Here is a 25606-nt window from a genome sequence, read left to right on the forward strand (position 1 = left end):
CTTGGGTTTATGAGTCTCCTGTACTGTAAAGCGGGGTGATTTTGAGTAAAAATTTCATGTTACAGTTTATAAACACAGCCCCCCCACCCCCCATTAGCTGCCCAGGAATTCAATTTAGGACTGGATGAAAATTTTTCCATCTAAGCCTGTTTATTTTTAAATAGAAAATTGGATTTTCAACAAAATAAAGCAGTGGTTCTCAACTTGCGGCTCATTCAGCACACAGCTGCAGCTGTGACATCCTCGGGGCCATACAGGGAGTAGATATATTGCATGGATGTGACCCACATATCACACAGACAGCTACACATACAGTCCACAATGGTAAATAGGTTGAAAACCACTGAAATAAAGTTTTATATGAAAAGCACCTGGTTTTTGCAGAATTTTTTTTTATTTTTTTTCAGATTTTCAATCTTTCAACGAAAACTGAAATATTTCAGTTTGGATATGTTACCTCAGTGCCTCTTGGGAGTTGTAATGTTATCACTTCATGTCCCTGATTTTCTATGGGCCAGGCTTCCCAGATAGACTATATCTCCCATGATGCACCACAGCCAGGGATGGCCATGATGCATTGCTTCTGGTCTCCACGAGGGGAAACTGTGGTGCATCACGAGAGTTATAGTTTAAAAATTTCAGCCGGGGACAGGAAAAAGCCATTTGCTGACCAACTGTAGTTCAGATGACTTTGGCAAGAGCTTATTGGAGCTCTGCTATGGCAGTTGGGCTGTTCAGAGAAGTCCTCCTTCCTATTTCTTTGGAGCCACCAACTGGATTGTGCACTGCACAGTCACCATGAGTGAAGCAATAAGAATCCCTGACTTCGAAGAGCTACTCATTCGGTAATAGATGAGCCATTGAGAACGGTGTCCAGAACTGAGATGAAAGAAAAATTTGTTTCACTCGATTCTCAGTTTCACTTCTTTTTTTCATGGCCGTAAAAAAATCAAAAGCAAAGAAAACCAAGGCATTAGGAGTACGACATGACTTTATTATATGAATTACTATTAAACATCTTTAAGAAAAAAATACTTATAGAAATAAGTTCTAAAATAGCAACACTCACAAACATCACAAGTCATTTTTGGTTTTTAAACCATTTCGTATAGAAGCGATACAAACGTCACTGAGTATTGTACATTTTTCTAGAAGAAATGCATTTCAACTGTCAAGCTTGTCTTTGTGAGCTTTCCGCTTGTTAGACCTGAATTTTTAAAAAGAAAAAAAAAAATCACCCTCCCACCTCCCTTACAATGGTATTTGGTGCCCCCGGGACATTTGGAAATGGCTATAGGGTTACATCATTCAAAACGACTGCGTCACGACTAGGATCTAAAGGTGCATTGTTAGAACACATTAGCTAGCACTTCCTAAAAGTCCTGCATAGACAAGGCAGTGTATTCTGTTAACACATGCTAAACTATGCATGTTAACATACACACTGCCTTGTCTACACTAGACATTTAGTAGCTAGCACTTGTTAGCTACCACATGCTAACACCACACCTTCCTTTAGATCCTAGTCTAAACAAAGCCAGAAAGATATAAACCCCCCTGCATATCAAATACAGTTCAAAGAAGTCATGTAACAATATTATTCTCCTCCCATTCACTGCAATGCTAAGTTTCTAAAAAACGCCAAATACTCTTTACTCTGCCTGGCTTTTTATATGCCTACAACGTGAGTCAAGGGAGCATCACATCTCAGTATGGGCTGTCCTGGGGGGTTCTGAGCACTCAAACTTCCAACTGACTTTGAAGAGAGCCATGGTTCTCAACCTTTTTTCATTTACAGATCCCTAAACAATTTCAAATGGAGGTGCAGACCCCTTTGGAAATCTATTGTCTGCATATATAGTTTTCAGTCTAAGTCTTTCGCGGACCCCTTAGACACAGTCTACAGACCCGACCACAGGTTGAAAACCACTAGAATAGAGGATGCTCAGCACCTCACAGATGTGTTCAGTACATCTCCAGATCAGCCCTAATAGAACAATGAGGCAATAAGCCGCCTCTGGGCTAGTCTCCAGCTGTGCCACTGCAGGCTTTTAAAAGTGTAGCTATAGCCTGAGATTGCATTAAGAAGATGAACCTGGGGAGCTATGTTAACTAACACAATGTCTTAGAAGTCAGCATAAAGAGGGAGAAGTTGTGCTAAGCATTGTGTCAGCCCGCCGTGGTTAACCCTATGGTTCTAGTCAGCTTTACCCATGACTAGATGATGAAATGTTAAGCACACCTTGTCCTTGTTAACACATTGTTAGTTAACATGACTCCATAAGGAACTTGATTTCTAGAGAGACACCAAGGAGTAAAAGATTTCAATAAGACTAGCACTAATTTAGCAGCAGGGCAGCTGCTAACATACAATACGTGTGTCTTGAGGGACAGGTGCATTTGTATTTTTCCCCTCCTTCTCCCCCTAATCCACAAAGCACTTCCTGGAGACCAAGCTGTCTTATAAAAATGCATTTCTGCTGGGACAGGCAGCACAGCTTCCTACCAGCAAGAGTCTGAGCTTCTGTTTGTTCAGCCGCTGGTGCCTTTTTGCATTCATGGAAACTTAGCTCAAAGTTAAGCCCTCAGCAGCCAAGAGGAGTTGGAGCTTTTACAAGCTGATCTGATTCCAAGTTTGATTTTCTTCCCAACATGCAGAGCTGCTTTAAGGAGAGGGAGAAACAGCCAAGCACTTATTAAAGTAGGAGCCAACTGAGGATAGGAAAAGGGGGGTGGGGGAGAAACAGACCTTCCAATTCTAAGGCTGGGGATAAAAGTCACTCCTCCTCCAAAAGCCCTTCTGTTTCCAGTGGTAGTGCTCCAGCTTCACCCTTAGCAACCAATATGTATGTACATACACACACACACTCGGGGCCTTACCCTGAGTGCTGCTGAGCAATATAGCACCCACTGACTTCAAAGGGGCCACTGGGTGCCTGGCAGCTCCCAAAATCAGGCCCTTAGTCACTTCCTTTCTCTGAACAGCCTCGAAAGCATATTCCAGGAACCTCATATCCTGCGTGCTGCAGAAGCTTCCAAGCCACTGAATTCTTGTCTGAACACAGATGACCTCATTTGAAACTATTCTGGTCCCTGAAGCAGACAAATTTCTCCCGCCACTCAGGAGGTTTTACCAAAAGACTCATTGATGCTCCTCTCCCTTTTATTTTTTTAAAGGAACAGACACCAAAAACAGGCTCGGGGCGTAGGTGGGGGGAGTTGAGACTTTAGAGGATCTTTAGTGTTTAAGAACAACAAAAGTTGCTGGGATCCCAAGGCATGGCTGCTGTCTGCATCCTGATTCAAGCCTGCATGCACTTGCCTACTGTACTGTTTGGGGTTTGTAGCAGCTCATGTTCTGACTGGGAGGTCAGGGGCACAATAGCGACAGTCGAGGTGTTAGTGTAGTATCCAAATCACGTTCTGCCAGGAGGATGTCTCTCTTCAGCAATAGACACATGGACCCTTTCATCAGGAACCTCTTGAAACTCCATGCCACACAGACTCAAAGTCCTTCTGCACTGAAAGGAAATGCTGTGTGTGCCTGAATCCACTTTTCCTCATCCCTACCAGTTCTGAACAGTGTATCAAATTACTCAGGCCCAGACAAGGAAACCCACCACTGCCTTCGTGTTTCCATTGAGTAGCTTGATTGAATGCCAGGTGCATGGAACAAGAGCCTCATGCTCAGCAACTTTTAAAAAGAATCAGTCTTGGCACACGCTTCAAAGGCATACAGATTCTCCAGCAGATTTTGAAAGGAGCCTGTCAGGGAGTTTAAGTCTGCAATGTGGGCTTTTGTTACAAAGCCTAATAGAAAGGCAATGAAAACAGGTTTTTGTTGGACTGATTGCTTGGATCGGTGCGTCTTCCTGCTGCTTTTGCAACCCAAACGTTGCAGCGCTTGTGCTACTGCATGGGACCCAGAAAGTGGGATGGACTAGTCTATTCTCTCTAACCAAACTGAGAAGTAAATAGACAGCATTGATACAGAAAAGAAAACGTGCTTGGGGGGAGTTATTTCAGTTATTGACACCGCTGTTAGTAGCACAGAGAAGGAATTTTTTTATTTTATTTTATTTTTTTAGCCTGACAGTGTCCATTTCAATTTCTATGATTTGAGCGTTACTTTTAATCCCCACAATGTTCCACTGTGCCACCAGATTCCAAGTTCTCTCCTGGAGGAGGAAGGTCATCCTCCCACTGATTGGTGAGCTCTGAACCAATCTCCTCTTCATTTCATGTTATAAGAACTGCTCTCAGGTCTGTGCCCATAGACCACGTGAGCTCAGCTAGAGAAAACCCACTCATGTCTCAACCTGAGGCCCAATTCCGATCCCACTGAAGTCAACTGTGAGACTCACAATAAGCAGGATTTAGCCTATGATGTACAAACTCAGAGGTGAATCAAATAAGGCCCCCATCTACCATCCCCTCCCATCTAATCTGGTAAGTGTTTCCAGACCGCCATAACTCATTGCCTGCTACATAGGGAGCAGCCATCTGTCATGAACAATCCAAATGAGAACCCGTGGGATATGTTCTAATTCAGAGATCAGCAGTGAGAACAAAACAGCTTTGAAATTCAGCCCTCCCCCACCCCCCATTCCTGCTCTGTAAAGGTACCATAATATCACAAGAGCAGCAGCACAAAGCTAGAGAAAGTGGTACACTTGAGGAGAAACTGGCCCCAGCTTGGTGACTAGTTCAAGGTATTTTTATCAGTGCCTGAGGCAAAGGTTTAATTCAATGTGAGATGCCCAGAAGAAGGCCTTTTCTTTTTAAAAAGACAATTTATATTATCTTGCCTATTACCTGATCTGGATCCTGACTTATTAACTCTTAGTAACAACAACCACCACCAACATTTTTCAGGTCTTTTTTATGTGCGTAAAGTTACACAGATAGCTACAGTGATATGTTTAAAAATGGGCAAGCCAGAGCCCAGCTGTTCAATGTATTATTGTTATTATTGTTTTTAATTCGTATCCAAACCATGTTTATATCAAAGACAGTGGGGGATAGGCCATTATTCTTATAAGCTTGAAATCCGTTATCTTCACTGCAGTGACTGAGAAAAATTCAGATCAGCTGCTGAGTTTTGGTTGCATGTGCTGGATAGGAAAGAGGTGTTTTCAAACCCGCTGGGAAGAAAAATTTGTGCCTCACTTTAATACTTGTACTTCAGATGAGGATGATAGTGGGGAGAGCCAAGGAAATTGTTTTTTTCTTTGCAGCCATCTTCTTATTAAGACTTTAACAAATAAAGCCCAGTTCAGGCAATGGATCTGGGATCTAGAAGAGAAAGGCAGGGAGGAGGAGAGGAAGAAGTGTATTCAGTCAAAGCTGCTTCACTCATGGTGCTGAAACAAAGCCTATCACACCACAAGGGTTCAGCGAACTTGATTCATAGGAACAGGCAGGCATGAATATTGGAGCCTCTGCATGGTTTTCATCAGTAACCTCATGCTGAGTCCACCCACATACATTCTTCATGGAGGGCAAAAACAGGGAAGAATTGGCTCAACAGTTTCTCTTACATTCTTCAATACAAAGGTCAAAGTACCTGTTGCTATCCACACCGCAGCTATTAATGGGGCTGAAGGGGCAGACGTGGGAACAACAATGGCAGAATAAGTCTCTGTGGGTGACAGTCAGCCCAATGTAAGCCCCATGTGCAAGGCTTTATGCACAAAGACCTACTTAGATCCTTAACACATAGCACAAAGAACTCCACACATCCTCTCTGAGGCATGGTGATTTTCACCCTAAGTCATCAAGGATGTTGTGGGGCCGGTGCTATCAGCTGTAGCTGAAACAAGAGGAAGTAATCCATCCTGAGAAAGCCAGGGAAGAACAAACAGCTGAAGCCAACGTTGCATTGGAGCACCAGGGGTAAAGCTCAAGGCACTTGTTTTCTCCATGACAGCATTCAACAGATCCTTTGATTTTTCTTAGGCTGCCACTTGGTCCATTGGCCCAATTGTCTAATCTACATCACTCAACTGATGGGGGCGCGGGGGGGAGATGGGCTTGCAACAGGATAGCTGAGCTGATTCCTGTAACTAGCTGCACATTACTCCCCAAACACTTCTTACCATTTATTGTCCTTCTTTTGGCCTCTCCTCTTCCTCGTGTAGCTGCTGCCTTCTTGCTTGGAAATCCTCATCTGAAAGGCATGAGACAGATCTGTGTGGTCAGAACTTCAGGAGATCCTTCCCGTATCTAAACAAACTGGGTGGGAAAGCTGCAGCAGGATATGAGTGACTGTCATTCTTTGATCACTGGTTGGTTCCAACCTGCCCTGGGCTAGCAGTGAACAAAGTCACTACTGTTAGATGGCAGTTCAATGTCCTACGTGAAATGAGCAGGTGGGTATCAGCCCATTTCCTACTGCATGAGGGCCCGCTTGTGCAGCTGGCACCTTGGTTGGCTGCCTCAGAAGATGGGCCACCCCCTCACCCCTTGTGGTGCTTTTCCTGGATCAGGGGAAGAGGCTACTGCTGTAGTGTTGTCTTATAGACAAACAGTGGACTTCAGGTCTCAGGGCTGCTGATCCACCACCTTTTACCACCTGGTTACATTTCCGTTACATCAGGGGTTCTCAGACTTCCGTACTGGTGACCCCTTTCACACAACAAGCCTCTGAGTGTGACTCCCCCATATACATTAAAAACACTTTTTTATATAATTTAACACTATTATAAATGCTGGAGGTAAAGCACGGTTTGGGGTGGAGGCTGACAGCTTGTGACCCCCTGAGGGGTCCCAACCCCCAGTTTGAGAACCCTTGTGTTAAATCTGTGCACACCTGTTGCAAAGCTGTGGCGAGCGTTACCCACCCAAACCTACCGAGGGTGTTCCTAGCCCTTGGGGAAGGAGGCCCTACTTCATTTTGCTTGGTGATCCCATCATCTGATGAGGAGCTGAACTAAAAGAGAACAGGGGGCTGAACAGTCAGAACACATGGGAAAAGGAGACCAGGAGGAAGGGCTTGCTCACCCCAAACCTCATTCATATACCTTGGTGAGTTAACACATGGGTGGAGAAGTTTCCGTTGTACAGTACAAGGTTTGAAATTAAGAGAGATGGGAGGAGCCTGGCTAAAAAGTGGGGGAGTTCCTCATCTTGTCTCTGGCTTGGGAGAGCTCCCCCATGCTGTTCCTGGTGCAGAGAGAGCTCCCCCATTCCTGTTTTACTCTACATTTGCCACAGGGATGGTCCAGACCTGCCAGCTCTTTGCGTTAGGAAAGGGCGACTCAGGGAACAGGTTTCAAACAGCTAGTGTCACAGGCAGGAAGGAATCTGCAAGGAAGGAAGCTCGATTTTTGGTGTGCAGCCCTTGCTATTTGGGGTCACATACCCCCACATACCACAGCAGTGGGCAAATCAGCTGGAGACTTGCTCTCTAGCAGAAACAAGCATTGTCTTACCGCACGAGTGTCCTTCAACGTCATCGAGAAGATTAGCTGTGGAAGCTGCTGTCCCCATCCTGCACTCTCTGTTAAGGAAAATGTTCGACAGACTGGGATGTAAGTCACAGACTTGCAAACAGCCCATCACAACTGACTCCAAGGGTTCGGGGTAGTTCCCAGGTATGTTTCCAGTTGCATTCTGCTGCTATCTGGCATGAGATCCGGGTCATAACAGATTAGAGAGGCGATGACAGTGGCACTCAGGTACCAAGGCAACATACTTCGGACAGTATTAATGCAGCCACCCTACAGAGAGGAGTCTGGGGATAACAAAGCCCTTTTACCTCTAGGTCTTTATCCATGTGCCAGCTAAAATGAAAATGGAAAAGAAGGGGAGGAAGAGCTGATGAATGAGTCACCAGCACTGTTGCTCTTGCATCACTGGTATTGAGCAGTGTCCTAGGACTGGCATGATAATTATTAAGCACATGTGCTTTTGAAATTAACATGCCACCAGAAAAACACTACCCACAAAATACAGTGTCAAGGGGGCTTCAGCGACAAGCGAATCATCTTAACTTGGCTCACATCAGAATATCAGCTCCAAACACACCAAGACTTCAGGGAAGTTCAGAGCTGGATCCGCACTTGCATACATGATGAGCCGTGAATGTTCGCTGTGGCTTGGATCATGAAGGCTGTAAACATGTGCCTTTTGGTTACTGACATCGTTTTCTCCCTGAGCTATAGCTCCCTTCCACATGCACAAATCTTTGCCCTAGTTTCGGAGCTTAAGTGAGATTTAAGTGGTACATGGACCAGTGATTCTCTACCTTGTCTATACCAAGAAACCTCTTCCCCATCCTAGAATCTTCCCTCCAAGATCCTCCTCCCACTCATCCTGTTAAACCACCCCCTCCCCCATTGAGAAATATGGGATGGTCAGAACTGTTGTGTCCCTCTAACCCTTTCCATGACCCCAAGGTGGAGAACCCCGGCATAGGCCTCATTCGAGCCCTCTGCAGCAGAGTTTTGTTCCAAGGTGTGGGAGCTGGGACTCAACCCCAGGAAGCTCAGTGTGATCAAGGGGTGGGATGACAGCACCACATGCTGAAAGGATACACCTGGTGCTTCAGTAAGTGTTTTCTTTTTGACTTCTTCATCTTGGTCTTCTCTGAGAAAGCCCTGGCAAGTTCAAACAGCTTCTTGCGTGTAGCTGAAAGGAAACAGGTAAGTGAATGGCTTGCTCTTAACCAGCCATCAAAAGTGGATAGCAAACAACAAGTATGATAGATGCCAGGTTCCCATGCCATCCATTTGGGATAATGAGACTTTGATCCACCCTCTGCATGCTGCAGGGCAGGGGATGAATCAAGATGAATTTGCCTGCTTGAATGAAGAATGCACAATGCCTTACTGCTTAGCCTTAGGAAACCTAGGACCGATAAACCTTTCCAGGCACTGGTACTACTTTCAGTGATCAGAAAGAATATAATTTGATCCCTGCAGGAAGGATTCAATTGACTACACAAAAGGTCTGACTATTCAGACTTTTTGATTGTGGTTTCCATGATATTCTTCATCCATGACTAAGCCAAATTCCCTCTCTCCCTCCACCTCCACCCCACACTAAACAAAGCTCAAATAAACTGTGGCCCATGAGTCAGTCAAACTGCATGAGGTGCCCAATTTATTTTACAACAGGAGAGTAGCCTGTGGCTTGCTGGAAAGAAAGAAAGAGAGTGGGAAGAGTCTCTATTAACCCCTTCTTCTCTAGCCTCTATTTTATTATTTAAACAAGTTAGAAAGGATTTGCTTCTATTCCCAGGAAGCTCAATCCAATCCCTGATACGGAGTCATGCCCTACAATACATACACCGAAGACAAGCATACACAGCATGAAGGAGCATGCCAGATCTGATGTCAGAGCAGCCTGAGCAATTTAGCCAGTTTCAGCACCTATATATGACAAAACCCAACTCATCGTCTTTGTCTACCGGAGGAGACTCCTAACTGATCTGCCTGCAAGCGGCAGAGAAAATCCATCCAAGCCACATCTGTCATCTTCTGGGGTGGGGTGGGAAGAAAAGAAAAATTGATTCCACTTGAAGAACAAACTCATTCAGGGAGCAGTGTTGCTCCCCCACATCACGGGGACCCTCTTCATGAGCGATGGAGCCTACATCATGGCATCGTCCCTCCCCCTTTACTGTTTTAACCCATTTGCTTGCTGGAGATCTGGTATTATCCCCACTTTCATCCCCAGCCTAGACAGATGGGGCTAAGTGCTGTACATGACCGTCCCTGCCCCAGTGAGCTTAGGCTCTGGGAGAGAGAGACATGGAAGGCAGGGCTAGAGTGGAAACTTTTGGGGGCAGGGACTGTCCCTTTGTTCTTGTTTGTACAGCACTTAGTACAGTGGGTGTCTGGTCTGTGATGGGGGCTCCCAGGTACTATGGGAAGGCAAATATTAATGTGCTGGGAAGCTCAGAGGAAGGAACATCTTGAAGTTTTGCTTTTCTTATTAACGCCCTTCCTGAAACAACTGGCACAGAGGAGGCTGGTCTATCTCTGACCAGGGCTGCACTCAGGGCAGAAGAAAAGCACAGATGGGCGCAGAGGACCCAGAAGTCCAGGATTACAGAAGGCAAATGGAAATCAAACCCCAATCTGCTCCAAGCTTTGGAGATGGATTAGTGCAATTTGGAATTCCCTATTTGATACTCCTAGTTCATTCTCGCCAGGCTTAATGCAGTCTTACACAGCGCAATGCATTAAAGCCCCTTCTAATCAACAGCTCAACTCCCAGCTAAACGTGCCTTGCCCTGTTAGAATCACGGAGTGGCTTGACAAACATGAATAACTTCTGAGGCTTAGAGGGGAGGTAAGAATCCCGTATCTTCGCAGATCTGTGCATACCCGGGTACTGGCTTGCACATACACACACATGCATGCGGAGTGCTTTAGCAGAAAAATGCCTTAGCACTAGATTCAGTCCTAAAGAATCTTTACTGCTTCATCTCCTCCACCTGCTCACCTACTGACATGCAGCCTTCCCTCTGCCAATACAGAACCTAGAAACAAACTCACATTTTCCCATGTGTTTCAATTTGTCCCTGAATAACGCATCTTCAGACACAGCACTGCTGGCCTCGCTGGTTACAGGGGCTATGTCACCTGAAATGCAAAAATCTGGTCACTGGGGGTTTCTAGGGGTGGAGCAGGATGTGCAGAGAATCAAAGCTGAATCATCACCATTGACCCAATTCCAGCTCCAGTGAAACAGTGGCCTTGTCACAAAGCAGCTGGCAAGTATCTCTGTCCTGGGCTGAATAAGACAGAATAAGAAAGGAGCACACAAAAGATGGAGACCAGGGAGAAATTACCAGCAGTTCCTAGTGCACAAAGGGATAGTCTGTTCTGTCTCAATGAGACAAGCCAGGTGGGATGCAGACAGGGCTGGATACTGGGGGAGGGGAGACTGGACGGGAGACAGGATGGAGGCCAGCAGGCACAGTGCCACCTACGCTCTTGGGATCAAAGTGACCCTCCACATTCAGTTGCTTCCAGTACAATCCTCCCTTTAAAAGAGTTACAGATAAGAGATTACAGCTGTGGCTCTGTTGATTTCAATGGAGCTGTGGGTGATTTCTGCTTGCCTGTGGGCTTGAATCTCCAGTGCTCTACAACTTTGCTACCTGTGCAGAATGAATGTAGAGCAGCTGTAGGTGCTACCACTCTGACCTGGCAGCTTTCACTCCTGTGTACAATGGATGCACAGGAGTGAAAGCAAAAAGACTACACAAAGTGCAAGGCCCTGCAGAATCAGGCCCCATCCATCAATGTCTGTTCATACAAAAAAAAATAAAAATTGCCCTCTGCTGAACAAAAAGCCTCTTGCTTCTTTGAGAGAAAGTGACTCCAAGTCACCCAATCTGCTAATTTTATTTCTCAGTTGGTTATTAGATCATGCTCCAAGATCATTCACATTACCATGATGACATAGACAGTTAATTAAGAATTAAGAAAGTTTAGAAGTCTCAGCTGTATTAGTGCAGGCAGCTGATCTGGGTGAGTCACAGCTCCTTGTTAATCGTATCCTTGTGCTTCGCACCCCCTTTATCAAATCTGGGCACAACTGAAATTCCGTAACCTTAGCCAAAATCGTCACATCAAGCCTCGATGAATAGCTTCATTCGCTGTGTCCTGCTCTGTAGTTCAACATGAAGATACTGACAGACACCAATGCTAATTCTGTCCTTTGGGGGCAGCTACTATGCAGTCCCTAAGGTTAATCAAGATTACTCAGATAGTTGGTATGCCTGCAAGGCATGATCCCCGGCTCCTGGGCTAGACAAAGGGATGTTTTGTTATACTTGGGAACTAGATCAGAGTTCTCTTCATTCTACCTCCACTCCCCAGCAAAATCTACACAGCCATGCGTGGCAAGAGAGAAAAGGACTAAGATGGGGAATGATGAGGGCTCTTTTAGCCCTGGGCCATTGTAGAAGCAATGATGGTTTCCAAGTTTCATTTGATCAAAGCTCAAGGCATGTGCTGGACTCTAGACCTAGGACAGAAGAGAGAGCGGAGTAGAAAACGGCATTGTCCTTATTGCAGCCTGACTGGAACCTAAGCTTTGTAAGTGCTGAGGGATTGTGACAGCGCAGGCGCTATTAATACAGCGTCATGTAGGCAGAGGGAAGTACAAAGAGGCTAGCAAAAGTGTGCCACCCTTTTCTGGGTCATTTTGCCCATTCCCAGCAGCTCAGGCAACTCAGATAAAACAGAAATTCTCTGCTGCAGGACAGGAAACTTAAGGGGAAGATTTTCCAAGCAGAGACAAGAGTTGGGGCTCAACCCCCACTGGCTGTCCCAACTTCCTTTTGTGCCTCTGAAAATCTCCCCCATAACTTCTACTCACATCACACTATTTTTACAGTCATCAGAAGTCTCCTGCAACATCCCTGCCAATACCTCCACGGGGAGAATTCCTTTCCAGCCTTTCCTAAGGCATTCTGGAGAGGAAAAAGGGCTTGGTGCCAATAGCCACTAAAAGGAAGGTTTTCACCCTCTGCCATTCACGTCACAAGGTATGTCTCCACTGCAAAAAAGGTGTGTTCTTCCCTCTGGTTAAAACAGCAGTCAAGATACGGCAGCTTAGCTTTTAACTTGGGTTAGCAGCTCGACTTCAAACTGAAGCAGCCTGGGGCTGAACTTGAGCTGCTACCCAAGCTGGCATGTCTTTACTGCTATTTTAACCCAAGCTGGCTAATTTGGGTTAGAACACACTTTTTTTTTTCCTCAGCGAAGACCTACCCGCGGCATGGCCCTCTGCAGATAACACAATGGCAGAAGCCTTAGAAATATGAGAGCAGCTGCCAGGAGATCTCTGTGATCATATGCTGATGCACGGCTTGTAAATTACCTGGTTGTATAGAAGAAAAGTTGAAATCATTACTGACGGCAACACTGGTCGACTTGGATTTTTTTGACTCATACTTCAGTCGATCTGAAAAATAAAAAACATTCAGTAAGCCCTGGAACCCTGAATCATTTATTCCATTCTCCTCAACCTAGCCAGGCATTACATTGCACTCACTGCCAAGGGTGTTTTACAGCTTCAGTGTAACAAGGTCTGGAATGAGGAAGGGAGTCTGGGGCAGGAGCAGGGGAATTTTTTTTTCTTAATCTTAAATTTGTTTTTATGGTTTATGAAAGGGGCAGAACTGACAGCCCAGAAGGCTTAAGTCCTCCATCCACAGGCTAGGTAAGCCTGGAAGGCAGTAGGGCCAGCTTCCCCACACGGTTCTGTCAGTGTGCCTGATCCCTACAGGGACCACACTGTGGGGCTGGATAGCTGGGAGTTGGGACTGAGATCCACCAATAGCATTGTTAAAAACAGGAAGTCATTTGGGCTGGCTGGCTCAGTTGAATCCAAATCACTAAGCAAGCATTTGCTTCACCCAGAGGCTGAGTTTTTGAATGAAAATGAAATAGCACAAAATGTGACCATGCTAATATAATCAACTCAGGCAACAAATGCTCAGACTTAGGTTTCTAAATGGCAGACATCTAAATCCACATGTAGGCACCCAATTAAGAGCATCCTGATTGTCAGAAATGCTGAGTACCTCTGACTCCATCTGAGGTCAATAGGAACTTGCAGGTGATCAGCACTCTGGACAATCAGGCCCAAAGTATAGTGTGAGCTGAAATTAATTGCCATATATTGTGACTGGACTTAATGATGTATGATTTGTGAGAGCATTTTCAGAAACCTGGTATGTCACCAGCACAACGAAATACACTTAAAGAAATTGGCTTGTATGGTTTTACTTTCAAAAGCTGACAACTCTTGTCAGGAAAAGATTAAAAACAAATGGGTAATAATCTTCGTGTCTGTTAACTACATGCATCTCTGATGGCGTCAGAAGAGGATATTCATGCTTCTGAAAATATGGATTTAAAGACAAATCACAACTCCAGATCAACACGTCTTCTAATGCTGGGTATGTTTAAATCGAGGTCCAGGGTCAGATTTTGCAGATAGGCACCTCTCTTTATAGTGAGGCTGAATAAAGACCCTGGGGCTGAAGGCCCTTTCTTAATCTGAAACTATGGGGGCATTTGAGATCTGGATCCCAAATGTGCAGCTTTGTTTTGAAGCAGTGCAGTTAAGCTAGACCTCAATGCTGCCTGCTCTGAGTTTGCAGTCCCAGCCTGGTTTGCTTTGTTCTGGGTTCCATCTGTCAGCGAAGTGAGCAAATGCGGTCTGAAGTGCTGTCTGCTGTTCTGTCGAGGAGCAGGATCCCAGCTGGCAGTAAGTGATAGCATAAGAAAACTGGGCAAGTGCTTTCCAAACAGTCTTTTTGCTGTGCTGGATAGCACGTGCTCTCTCCACTGTGTCCCTCTGCCTCAGAGGAAAAGTGAGGCTACATAATGCTTGAGGAATCAAGACAGGAAGTGAACTGTGCCCCCAACACCGCCGCAGGCTCTGAATGCTAGCACTTTGCAGAAGTAAAGCATAAAGCTAATTGGTGGTAACTCTGTGCCTCCACATCCCAATCCCAAGAGTATAAGCTCAGACCCCCTTCAAAACCAACATACAAGGCAGTCAAGCAACAAGTGCAATCCCATTTCCTTTACAACTGTTCCTCTGAAAGGATCAGACAGCGAGAGCACAGTGGGTGTGAAAATCTTTGAGAGGTGCAAAACCTACTGAGCTGTAGTCTCACTTGAAGAACACTGCTCCAGCAAGAGTATTTCAAAGGCTTGGTAGACCTGTTGGACAGTGTGTGTGCATGCACACACACACACATCTATTTTGTATAGAAAGCTATGCAACTGCAACATTCAGTTCAATCGTAAAGTCAGGCAAGGTAAGGCCTGAGGGACTAGCAGCCAAGTTAACTCAGCATGTGCACCTCTCTCCACTTATGTTATATACACTGAACATGTATTCACTATATATGTATTCAGTCAGTAGTATAAGGCACCATTTGAAACATCTCAGAAGAGGTGACAGTGGCAATCCAACACATAAGGCTAGTGTAACAATGAGGGGCAATCCCAGATATTCACGGAAAGATGGAAACATTTCTGCTAAACTGCTTTTTGAAAACAAAGAATGCTGTCTGTCCAGAGCTGCTCAGAGGTGCAGAACATTGGAGCAGGCCTGGGGGAGATGGATTCAAGGTGGAGCTGTAGGCAAGGCAGTCTAAGATGCACAATGAATGAAATGGCCCTTGTGTTGTATTTTGTGGTTTCTATTTGTTCACCTAAGCTTCATGCACCACCCATGTTTTAATGACAGAGATTAGAGAGGCAGGCTGGAAAATGCTCGTCTTACCATGGCAAAGGAGAGAAAATGAAAATCTTAAGTGAGCAGCTGATTTTCTGGCTCGGATGGACAGGAGGCTGAGAATTTAAATTAAGGCATTAGGATGAGCTTTCCCAAATCAAGAGTGAGATCTGTGAGTGACAAATACCATGACTGGTGAGATGAGCCAGATAGGAATATATTAGCCTGTGTGTTCAGAATTAAAGGGACAGAGCAGAGAGGAACTGGCAAGGGGCGCTGGCTAGTAATTCGAGAGACCTCAAGTCACCAAAACCACTGAACTTCTCCTAATAGTGTCATCAGAAAAGCTGCTGAGAACAGCTAGCAAGAGACGCCAGACAGAAGGTGGTGAGAAGTTCTGGGAAACCCAGCAGTATTTAACAGTGACAGAGGTTACAATGCTAAAAGACTAAGGTGATCATATACCAAACCCTAGTAGAATTATCCTTTTTGTAGGCAGAGACGGTTAAAAGGGAAATAATCAAAACAGCAATATCGGGGAGGGGGGACAAGGATGTAATGATAAAGCCCAACCTTTGGAGACCAATCACAGCTGATGGAGTGTTTTGTCGAGGTCTTTCGGAAGAAGTGGGAGGAGGGATCAGAGGACAAAAGATGAAATTCGTGGCCTCACTGAAGTCAGGGGGAGTTTTGCCAGGATTTCACTCAATGCTTCTGTAGGTCTGATGGTCATAAAAGGGGTATTAATTGGTGGGGAAGATGGAAAGACTTTGCAGAGTTAAGAAACCTCTGAGCAAGACTCCTAAACCAGGCTAGCAGGAACAGAAAGCGCCCCTGCCATCAGCTTCCAATGGGTCTGAGTCTCCATAGCACTGCACACTCAGGTTATTTACACCAATGCAGCATAAGTGCAACATGGGTGGGAAATGTTGCCATTGTGATGTCGTTGCTTTTTTCACTCATTTTTTATTGGTATAAATGATGACACAAGGTGTAGGGCAATGGAAAATGAGCCCCAAGGGCTGGAAGTTGCAGCAAAGGAGGAATTCAAGCATATGAAAAGCATACACAGAAGTCTCTGAAATGGCTTATCACCTCTCTCAAGGGCCAGGAGAAAATCCCGGTTCCTCTGGAGCTCCTTCATGAACTCTTCGTTCTGTAAGAAGAGCGCAATTCGCTCATCTTCCAGGTACTGTTTCCACTTCCTCTCTTGGTCCAACGAGCCCTGGGATCTCTGGCTGCCCTCGCCCGGCACAGTCTGATGGCAACTTTGTGAACTCTGGACAAGCATGTGACATAAAGGAAGAGTCAATGAAGGCCCTGAGCAGCTCATTACAGTAACCAGTATGTGTGACTGTAAGCCAGGATTCAACAATGCACTGAGCATGTGTTTAAGTCCCAATGACTTCAATGACACTGAAGCACAAGTGCTTTGCTGAATCAAGGTTTTAACTCTTGTGAAAGGTGTTGTAATATCAATATTGAAGATTAAAGGTCCCCATCTAAAACAGAATCAGCACAGTTTGGACAAAAGCAGGCTGTACTCCCTTCTGTAATTCAGCCTTACCAAAGAGCTTCAACTTTGATCTTGGTTAAAGTGAAAATCTCTACTGGGAAAAGCAACTGTGAAAAAAGCACTCTCTTCCCCAGCATGTTTGCTACCAAGCAAAATCAGCAGCAGATATGCTGACTATATGGTGCATACATTTTTCCTTGGCTGTATTTTTCAACCAGCCCAGCGGAGCCAACTCAGCTGTGGGATAGTGAGCTAGATTCTCTTCCTCTTTGAGCATCATCAGTAGAAGTATTTACCAAGTTCCAATCAATTACACATGTGCAAATTTACTGAAGGCAATCAGGTTACACTATGGGAGTCAATGAGAGGTTAGTTTGGCCTGGCGTTATTGCTAGTGATGTGTGAAAAGGAAAGTACACAACTTGACTCTCAGATCTCAGGCTGAGTCAGCAGGGCTAGCTATTGAAGAGAAAAAGTTTGCCGTTTTTCTTTTTAACTTGGAATCTGGGAACATCTAATCTGGAAATCAGAAAGTCACAATGAACATGGAATCCCATGAAACCACTTTTATAGTCAGAGCCTCACTTTAAATACAAGAATTAATCATCAGCATTCTTCTGATGGCTAAATCAATATCAAACCAGGGCTGGACCTGGCTTTGACATGGGGAGAAGTGCAAAGCCTCTCGCTGAGGGAAGCTGAAGTGGCACAGCTTTTATTTTCCCTAACGGCTGAAAATGCAATTTACCATCTGACAAATTCCACTATCTGAGACAAATCCTAACATCCTCTATATCTCATTTCCCTGCTCGTGCATGTATCTGTGCATACAGAATAGGAAGGAGGAGAAACATTCCATCCAGTAGCAATCTCACCTTGCCTACCATATTTATCTGATTTGTATCTGCTCTAAGAGGGCCATATAAAACAATAGCTTACAATTCCTGAGGAAGGAAAAAGGCACCAGGACCTCTCTTCCCACAGAGCCCAGTGAACAGGCAGCTTTCTAGTCCCAGAAAGGTAATATAGCCTGAGAAGATGAAGCTCCAGGGCAATAATTTATGAAACTGTGGCAGAAGTGCCTTCAGAGCCAAAAGGGAAGGAAAGAATCCAGCTGTCTAACTGGGTACTTATAATTTAGCCCCCTTCATTGCATTTTCTACCTCGCCTTTCCTAGCCTATAGGAGAGACATCTTAAAGTATGGGTTTGCTTGTTTATATACATGGGAGTTGGGTGGGCAGAGAAAAAACTGTGGGAAAGTTAAGTGGAAGAAATAAGCTTTTCATTTAGGTCTGAGAGTAGTTAGAGCTCAGTGGTCATTCTTGCTTCTTGAAGGAGACAGCTCCCTGTTGCAGCTCTGTCAAGATGCATAAATTGATACACTGTGAGATGCCCAGCTATAGAGTTTTAGGACCATGCTATGGAAGTATTGATGCTCAAGTCCAAAGGCAGTTCACAAACCCTAATTTATATGGCACCATTAAAATGAAGCTTACCTCTGGGGTGGGAGGGCAGCAGCCAGCCAGTCTGCAACATATTGTATAATAGAGGGGGACAAGGGAAATTTTGGCCAGGGACACCCATGGAATGCGTACTCCTGTGAAAACTGCCATGATGCATCTTGGAAGCCAGAGGGCTTGTCTATACTTAAAAGGCCACACCTGCTGAAAAGTTAGGGTTGTAAACCCTATAGGAGAAGGCAGATAGCTGAATTTTAAGTTCTGATATTTCTACAGGTTTGTAAAAAACTTGATTTTGGCACATCTTAAATTTTGGGATGAATTTAACCTCACAGCATCAATAGGTTTTCACTGGAAATGCCCCTTCATGGTAATCTATGAACTGCTCAGTGAATCTACTTCAGAAAGATGAAGGACAGAACCAGTCCTGCTAGGATTTGAACTTGTCACCATAAGGAGTCTAGGTGCTATACAGTTGAACATATTCTCCTCCCACCTGCACACTGTTCATCTGCTGGGGTAAGATGCGAAGGAAATCATCAGGAAGGTTCCCTAGCAATGGTGGATTCCAGTTCCTGTACCGTCTGTGCACCTGAGGACCACTGGAATTGGATACATCAATCCTGTAGGCCATGGGAAAAAAAAGACACCGAGATGAGAAAGCAATCATTTCAGCATTCTGGCTCACTCTGCTCCTCAAGGTGTGAGTACCCTCGATTCTCACTGACTTGACTAGGAATTGAGGGACCACGTCAAGAATTCAAAACAATCAGTTCAACCATCATCCCCTTTCCCCCCAGAATCACAAGCTTGACTTAAAAATAATTTTAAAGTAACTAATTTTGGGTTCTTTTTATTTGCCGTTGAGTTTTTGAACCTTTTGGTGTCATTACGTTTTCAAGCTTTCCTCTGCTGGACATTTACACTTTGTTTTGTTACTCAGGATTCTCAGATAATGACACGAGGAGCTAGGGTTTAAGAAAATCACCAAATACTGTGAGAGTTGGCAACACTGAGAGGGTTATGCCTTAACTATGTAAATCACACCCACTCAACCCCACAAAGTGCAGCATTGTATAATTGCCTGGGAGTGTTCTTTTGCGGGGGGCGGGGCAGAGAGGAAGAGAAGAGAAGGACCATGTTTGCTTCCTTAAAACCCTCAGGCATAGGGCCAGAGCTGAGGCAGGACACAAGACTTGATAAGCCAAGTGATTGGGTGTGGCAACCTTTAAGGATAACATGAAGTGAAGTTTTGTCTGTTTCAGTCCCGTTGAAAGAGAATGAAAAAACAAGCCCCTGTGGGGTAACTGCTGACGGTTAGATTTGGCCAGAGGGTGAAGTTCAAGAGCCAAATGGAAGTGACCCCTGCAGTGTTGTAATGGCCACTACAGAGCAGAAGGCACATCACTAACCAAGAAATCCTTTGACCTGCTCTGCGCTAAACCTACCACTGAATTGTTTTGTAAGGCTGGAAGTTGCAGCAGACTCTTTTGCATGTCAAATTTGTCTGCTTCGGCAATGGGTGAAGAACGCAGGCTGTAAATGGAACCTATGAATGCGAATTGACAGCACCCTAGGCATCACTATCAGTGATGTATGTGGATGGCAGGTGTGACATTGCGCTCTATATGATTTTATGAAAATATGCTAATGAGTGTGAACATAATATAACTGGAATATGCTTCATGCAAAAGGTCTCTTACAAAGCTTATAATCTACTGAGTGTGGTCATCCTATTTGTATAAATGAATCACTCTTGCATCTGAAACTAAATATATGAAAAATAACTCTGAGGTCTTATTGTAGTTATGCAAAGTGTGGGCCATTAATGGTGGTTTGGAATCTTGATGGCTCCCATCAACCAGGACAATTGACTTGACTGTGGATGGTTCTGTTTGCTTGCAGGCCTTCCTGTGAGTCACGCTGGGAGGAATGAGGGCTTGGAGTCTTAGAGTGACATGTGATCATGTCACCTGAACTGGAACCCATCTTTAACCTGGTGCTTTTCCATTTAGAAGGAGGGGTGGGAACCCAGAGAGGGACAAAGGATTCCTGCCTTGTGCAAAACATATATAAGGAAGTGGAATAGAACAAAGGGGGCTGCAATCATGAGAAATTCCCTAGCTACCATCTGAGCTGGAACAAGGGCTGTACCAGGGGAAAGGATTGTGCTCAGACTAGGCAGGCATCCAGTATGTGATAGAAGCTTCTTGAAACATCTGAGGGTGAGATTTTATCTGTAATCACTTTCTTACTGTATTAGGTTAAGACTTGCATGTTTTATTTTGCTTGGAAATTCACTTTGTTCTGTCTGTTATTACTTGGAACCACCTAAATCCTACTTTTTGTATTTAACAAAATCACTTTTTACTTATTAATTAACCCAGAGTATGTATTAATACCGGGAGGGGGACAAACAGCTGTGCATACCTCTTTAATCAGTGTTATAGAGGGTGAACAATTTATGAGTTTATCCTGTATAAGCTTTAGATGGGGTAAAAAGGAGTTATTTGGGGTTTGGATCCCATTACGAACTAGGCATCTGGGTGTTGGAGACAGGAACTCTTCTTAAGATGTTTTCAAGTAAGTCTGCAGCTTTTGGGGGACATTGTTCAGACCCGTGGGTCTGCGTTTGCAGCAGGCAAGCATGTCTGGCTCAAACAAGGCATGGTTTCCTGTCAGGAAAAACGGGCTCAGAGGTAGTCTCATCACATCAGATGGCAGTTCCAAGGGGGTTTCTGTGATCTAACCGATCACAGCAGGCAGTCTGCATACATGGGTGGCCTGTATCCTCAGCCCTTTATCACACTGGGTGCACGGGCCGTGCCTTGCTCACCGTTTCTCCTATTTTCCCCTGTATGTACACTCAGATAATGTGACATGGGACCTTCCTGCTCAGTCATTTCTTGCGTATCAGTCTCTCAATACTTTCATATGCACTGGGCAATTCTTTTTGGAGTTCTGATGGGGCTATTTGCCAGAGCATTCCCCAGAATCACAGAACACAGACACAAAAGAGACCCATTAGGTCTCCCACAACCAGGACTGTCCCCCGATTGCATCTTTCCTAATGCTTAGTTTTAGACTCCCTGAGCACTGGGCCCCATTTACTTGGGGAGGCTATTCCACAGCCTAATTGAACCCACTGCTAGAGTGGTGCTGCCTGCATTTCTGGGAGTTTGATATTGGCTTCTTTTATTTTGCATTTTCTGGAGGAGAGAGTTTCTTCTGGGATGTTCGTCTCCTCCCCTCCTCCCCCAAACTCCAAATCTCCCCACATGTGGGACAGGCTTGGGCTCTGTGTCAAGAATTTCCCCAATTAACAGCCTCCCAGGAGAAGTTATTTATCTGTCAAAGTCAGCATATGAGGTGCTTTACACAAAGCAAGATGCACTGCTCAAAGAACTGAATCCTTGTCCTGAAGAGCTAACAACCCACAGGCACTGGGAGGAAGGCAAAACACTGAGAACAAATGCAGAGCGGAGTCCGGATGCTCTTAGTTATCAGGCTTCCAGGAGCTGTTTGAAGCTGGAGGGGCAGCGGGGGTCTGGTGTACGTTAATTGAGGGGAGTACAGGGCAGCTTGAAAGAAGGCACAAAGCTGGCAGGGGGCAGAAGAGATGAGGAGGAAGGTGGGAGGTGAGGAACTCCACTCTGGCAGATTTCAGGCTGACGTAGAAAGAACTTATTGCTTTCTCTAAGGCCAGGTCTACACGACGCGCGAAAATCGATTTTAGATACGCAATTTCAGCTACGAGAATAGCGTAGCTGAAATCGATTATCTAAAATCGATCTACTCACCCATCTTCACTGCGCGGGATTGATGTGCGCGGCTCGCCATGTCGATTCCGGAACTCCGTTGGTTTTGGTGGAGTTCCGGAATCGATGTAAGCGCGCTCAGGGATCGATATATCGCGTCTAGATGAGACGCGATATATCGATCCCCGAGCAATCGATTGTAATGCGCCGATATGGCGCGTCGTATAGACGTGGCCTAAGAGCTCAGGAGCTGTGGATTTTATTGTCAGGGCTTGCAGTGAAGCATAAAAGTCAGCAGAGGTGGCAGGAGGTGATGATGACTGCGTGTGACTGTTAATGTCTTCATTACTAGTTACACAAAGGGAAGAAAACAAATAAAAGCCCTTCCCAGGCAACTCCCACTTTGGAACTCCCCTTTCAAATTCTGACTGTACCCATCCTGCAGAGGCACTGGAGGGACAGCAGGAATCAGCCTGAGAAGAATCAAGTAGTGTTTGGGTTTGATTAAAGGAACAGGGAGAGCATATTTCTCCCTTCACCCCCAGGACAATTCTACATCAGTGAATTGCATCACTTGACCCTCCACAGCCACACCCTCTAGGGGAGCCTGCTCCTCCTAAGCCAGCCTCCTCAGCAGCTGCAGATTTTATGGAACCAGCAGAGACGGACCAACCCAACTACAGATCCCAGCACACAATGCTGGTTCAAAACCAGCATGCCCCATGCCACCTTCACAATGAAAGATGAGCTAGCTGGATAAATCCATTTTGTACAAACCAGCCGCAGCAGCCCTTGGGCTTTTTGCCAATTGCAAAGGCTACCCTCAGGTCAGTAATGTGTTGGCACCTCTGTGTGAAACCCCAGGAGGACAGCCACTGGTATCCCAAAAAGGCGATTTCAGAGTTACAGTATATAGCCAACAGGTGTGTGGTTGCACTGATAAGCTATTTGATCATCTCTACTACACACACACACACACCAGTATTATGCTTTATGGGGAAAACTAGATAGCCTGTTAGTATATCACACAATAAGGCAAACTAGAGATAAATATATATTACATTTATGGTGTCTTTTCTAAGTGCTTTCACAGGGAGAAATACTAGCTACAAAAGGGCTTTTTCATCTGATCAGAAAGGCAGAATAAGAAACAATGGCTGGAAGTGAAAGCCAGACAAATTTCAGTTAGAAAACAGGCACTTTTAGCAGTAAGTTTGAACAAACTACCAAGGGAACTGGTGGACTGAGTCTTCAGATTGTCTGGATGCCTTTTGGAAGACAGGCTTTAGCCAAGCAAAGTTACTGGGCTCAATGCAGGGGTAAATATATGAAGTTTAATGGCCTGTGATATTCAGATGATCTAGTGGTCTCTTCTGGCCTTATGGTCTATGAAAATGTATCAAATCCCGGACCAGCTGGAACTCCCCAGTTGTCACAGTGATACACATCCCGTGGCCACTCAGAACATCACAGCAACAAGGAGGATAAAATGTGGATCTTCTTGCCCCTGAAGTCCAAGCCTCTTCCAGCCAAGCTAAAGGAGAATCTCAGTGACCTCTCAGCAGTATAGGGCTCATTACACCATTTAGCACTTTCGATTCCACCGTATCTACTACGTCAGTGGACAACTATTACAACTTGAACATACCTACTGGCCAGTTCATTATAAGCTCGTCTAATCAACAGTACAATTTAGTGATTGCTCCTCCTCCTCTCATATGCAGAAAACAGAGCTCAGTCCAGGATCGTAAGCAAAGCATAGCCTCTGTATCACAGGAGGCAAAGGGTAAACCACCCTTCAGATGTTGGGTTGGGCACACTTCCACTACATGAGTTACTGTCTGCAAAGCTGCTCCACAGTCACAGCTCATGGAGGAAATGCATGCCTGGCTATGGTTGCGGCTACTCTGGATGAGCCAAAGCGTACCCTCTGTTGAGGTTGGTCCAGGATCTACGATTAAGCGGACAAAGAGGCAGGTGCAGCGATGGACTCCTGAATTTACTCAGTGTGTTAGACTCTCTCCCCCACCGGTGCTTCCACTCTGTAAGATCCTAGTTTTCAGTTGCCTTGTGGTGCTGACTATCCTACTGGTCCTTTACCACGTGTGTATTCCTCTCCAGCAGTGAGTGTCAAGAGATCAGCCACTGTCTTGCACACCAATCTGCAGGAGTGGGATTCCTCCCCTGAATGTAAGCAGAACTTAGGGTTGGCGCTGCAAGTTGTTTCCTGTTTTAAAATGGGGCATCAGTTACCCAGAAATGTAATAGGTTGATTTTCACTTGTCACAGCTCTCCTGGCAGACTTGACGGTCATGGCATCTTGTCGAAGGTCTGTCAGAACAACGTGCACTAACACAGACTGGAGTATAATTCAAGCAGCCACTAATAATCCAAGTGGCCAAATTCAGTTCCATGTAGACAACCTAAGCGTAGCAGCTTCGCTCCAGGCCATAGAGCAGTTTTCAGTTGGAACAAACACCAGAGGCAGATGTATGAAGGACCAAAGGCTCTGCTCCCCAGGAGGTTCCCGATTGTTTTTGCATCCAAGCAATATAGGAAGAGATCTTAATTTTCGGGTGTTCCCAGGGAGCGCGGCATGTCAGGTTATGGTCAAATTTTACTCCTGAGTATGTGACAACTGATTGCTAGGACATATTGAACAATGAATGAAGTCTGGCCTGAGGAATGAAGTGGGCTGTCTACATTTAAAGACATATGTGCTATTTCTATACCCACCATCTCTGTTACTCTAGATTTTCTGACTATAAAATCTCTTTGTTTTCAGTGATGAACAGCAATAGGCTTAATGAGAGAAACCACCTGCTGTTGTTTAGATGAAACAACAGCTCACCTCTTTTAGCTAATTTTTGACATTCCATTCAATCCATGAGTTATTTTCTGGGCCTTTCAGCTGTTGGGTTTCTAGAGCTTTGCAGACATTTTCACACAACTGTGATCTTCATTCATCCCCTCTGGCTTTATCTCACCCAATCTTAATTAACTCTCATCAGCCCACCTCACAAGAGGCCAGCCAAAACGCAGTGGGAAGCACCATTTGTGCAGCCTCAGAATGTATCTGGCGCATCTGCCTGTCAAAAACACTCGACCTCTGGCCAAAGCAACATGGTGAAATATAATATATGGCAGACAGCAGCAAGGACAGTGTATTGAATCGTGTGCAATCCCATCTAATTAGCAATACAGGCGAAAAGATGGTTCTTTTCCATTCATGCCAAGCTTTCTATCCTGAGGGAGTAGGCTGCAGGACAGTTTCACCCCTTCTGGCGGAACATTCCATCAAAACCTACTGTGACTACAGGAAGGGTGAAAAATTTTGTGCTGCAATTGCACTAAACTTTGCTCATCCACGTTTTGATTTTCTGTCTGGTGCGGTTTAGATCCAGACCCATCCTGCCCTTCCTGCAAAGATCAGACTCAAAGACAAATGGTTCCAATCTTTGCTCTCCTGTCGTAAACATCCCCACTGAGGAGGCGAGATTCCTGGAGCTGTCAGAATCCCCATCGCTAGTGCTTCGCACTTCTCTTAGTTATCAGAGCCTCCTCCACAAGGCAAGTGTACACAACATCATCACTAGCCCCAAACGAAAGCAGCCTGGTGTTTCTGTTATTTACTAGCTTGCTTCATTTTTAT

The 25606-nt window shown here is 45.1% G+C and overlaps 1 protein-coding gene across 8 annotated transcripts in view; it reads right to left on the reverse strand.

Moving 5' to 3' along the window:
- Positions 1–973: 973 nt before the first annotated feature.
- CUEDC1 (CUE domain containing 1) overlaps positions 974–25606 on the reverse strand; it is a 123600-nt gene continuing 98967 nt past the window's right edge. For all 8 annotated transcript variants that reach the window (XM_032779374.2, XM_075059551.1, XM_075059553.1 and 5 more), the window contains 8 exons: positions 18693–18819; positions 16315–16498; positions 12844–12927; positions 10506–10592; positions 8538–8631; positions 7434–7492; positions 6099–6169; positions 974–5295 (listed from right to left, as the gene is read on the reverse strand). In XM_032779374.2, the coding sequence (XP_032635265.1) occupies positions 6102–6169; positions 7434–7492; positions 8538–8631; positions 10506–10592; positions 12844–12927; positions 16315–16498; positions 18693–18819 (703 nt within the window). In that variant the 3' untranslated portion in view covers positions 974–5295; positions 6099–6101. The remainder of the gene's footprint in view (positions 5296–6098; positions 6170–7433; positions 7493–8537; positions 8632–10505; positions 10593–12843; positions 12928–16314; positions 16499–18692; positions 18820–25606) is intronic.

The sequence above is a fragment of the Chelonoidis abingdonii genome, chromosome 20, assembly GCF_003597395.2.
Source record: "Chelonoidis abingdonii isolate Lonesome George chromosome 20, CheloAbing_2.0, whole genome shotgun sequence".
In the NCBI taxonomy this organism is placed as follows: domain Eukaryota; kingdom Metazoa; phylum Chordata; order Testudines; family Testudinidae; genus Chelonoidis; species Chelonoidis abingdonii.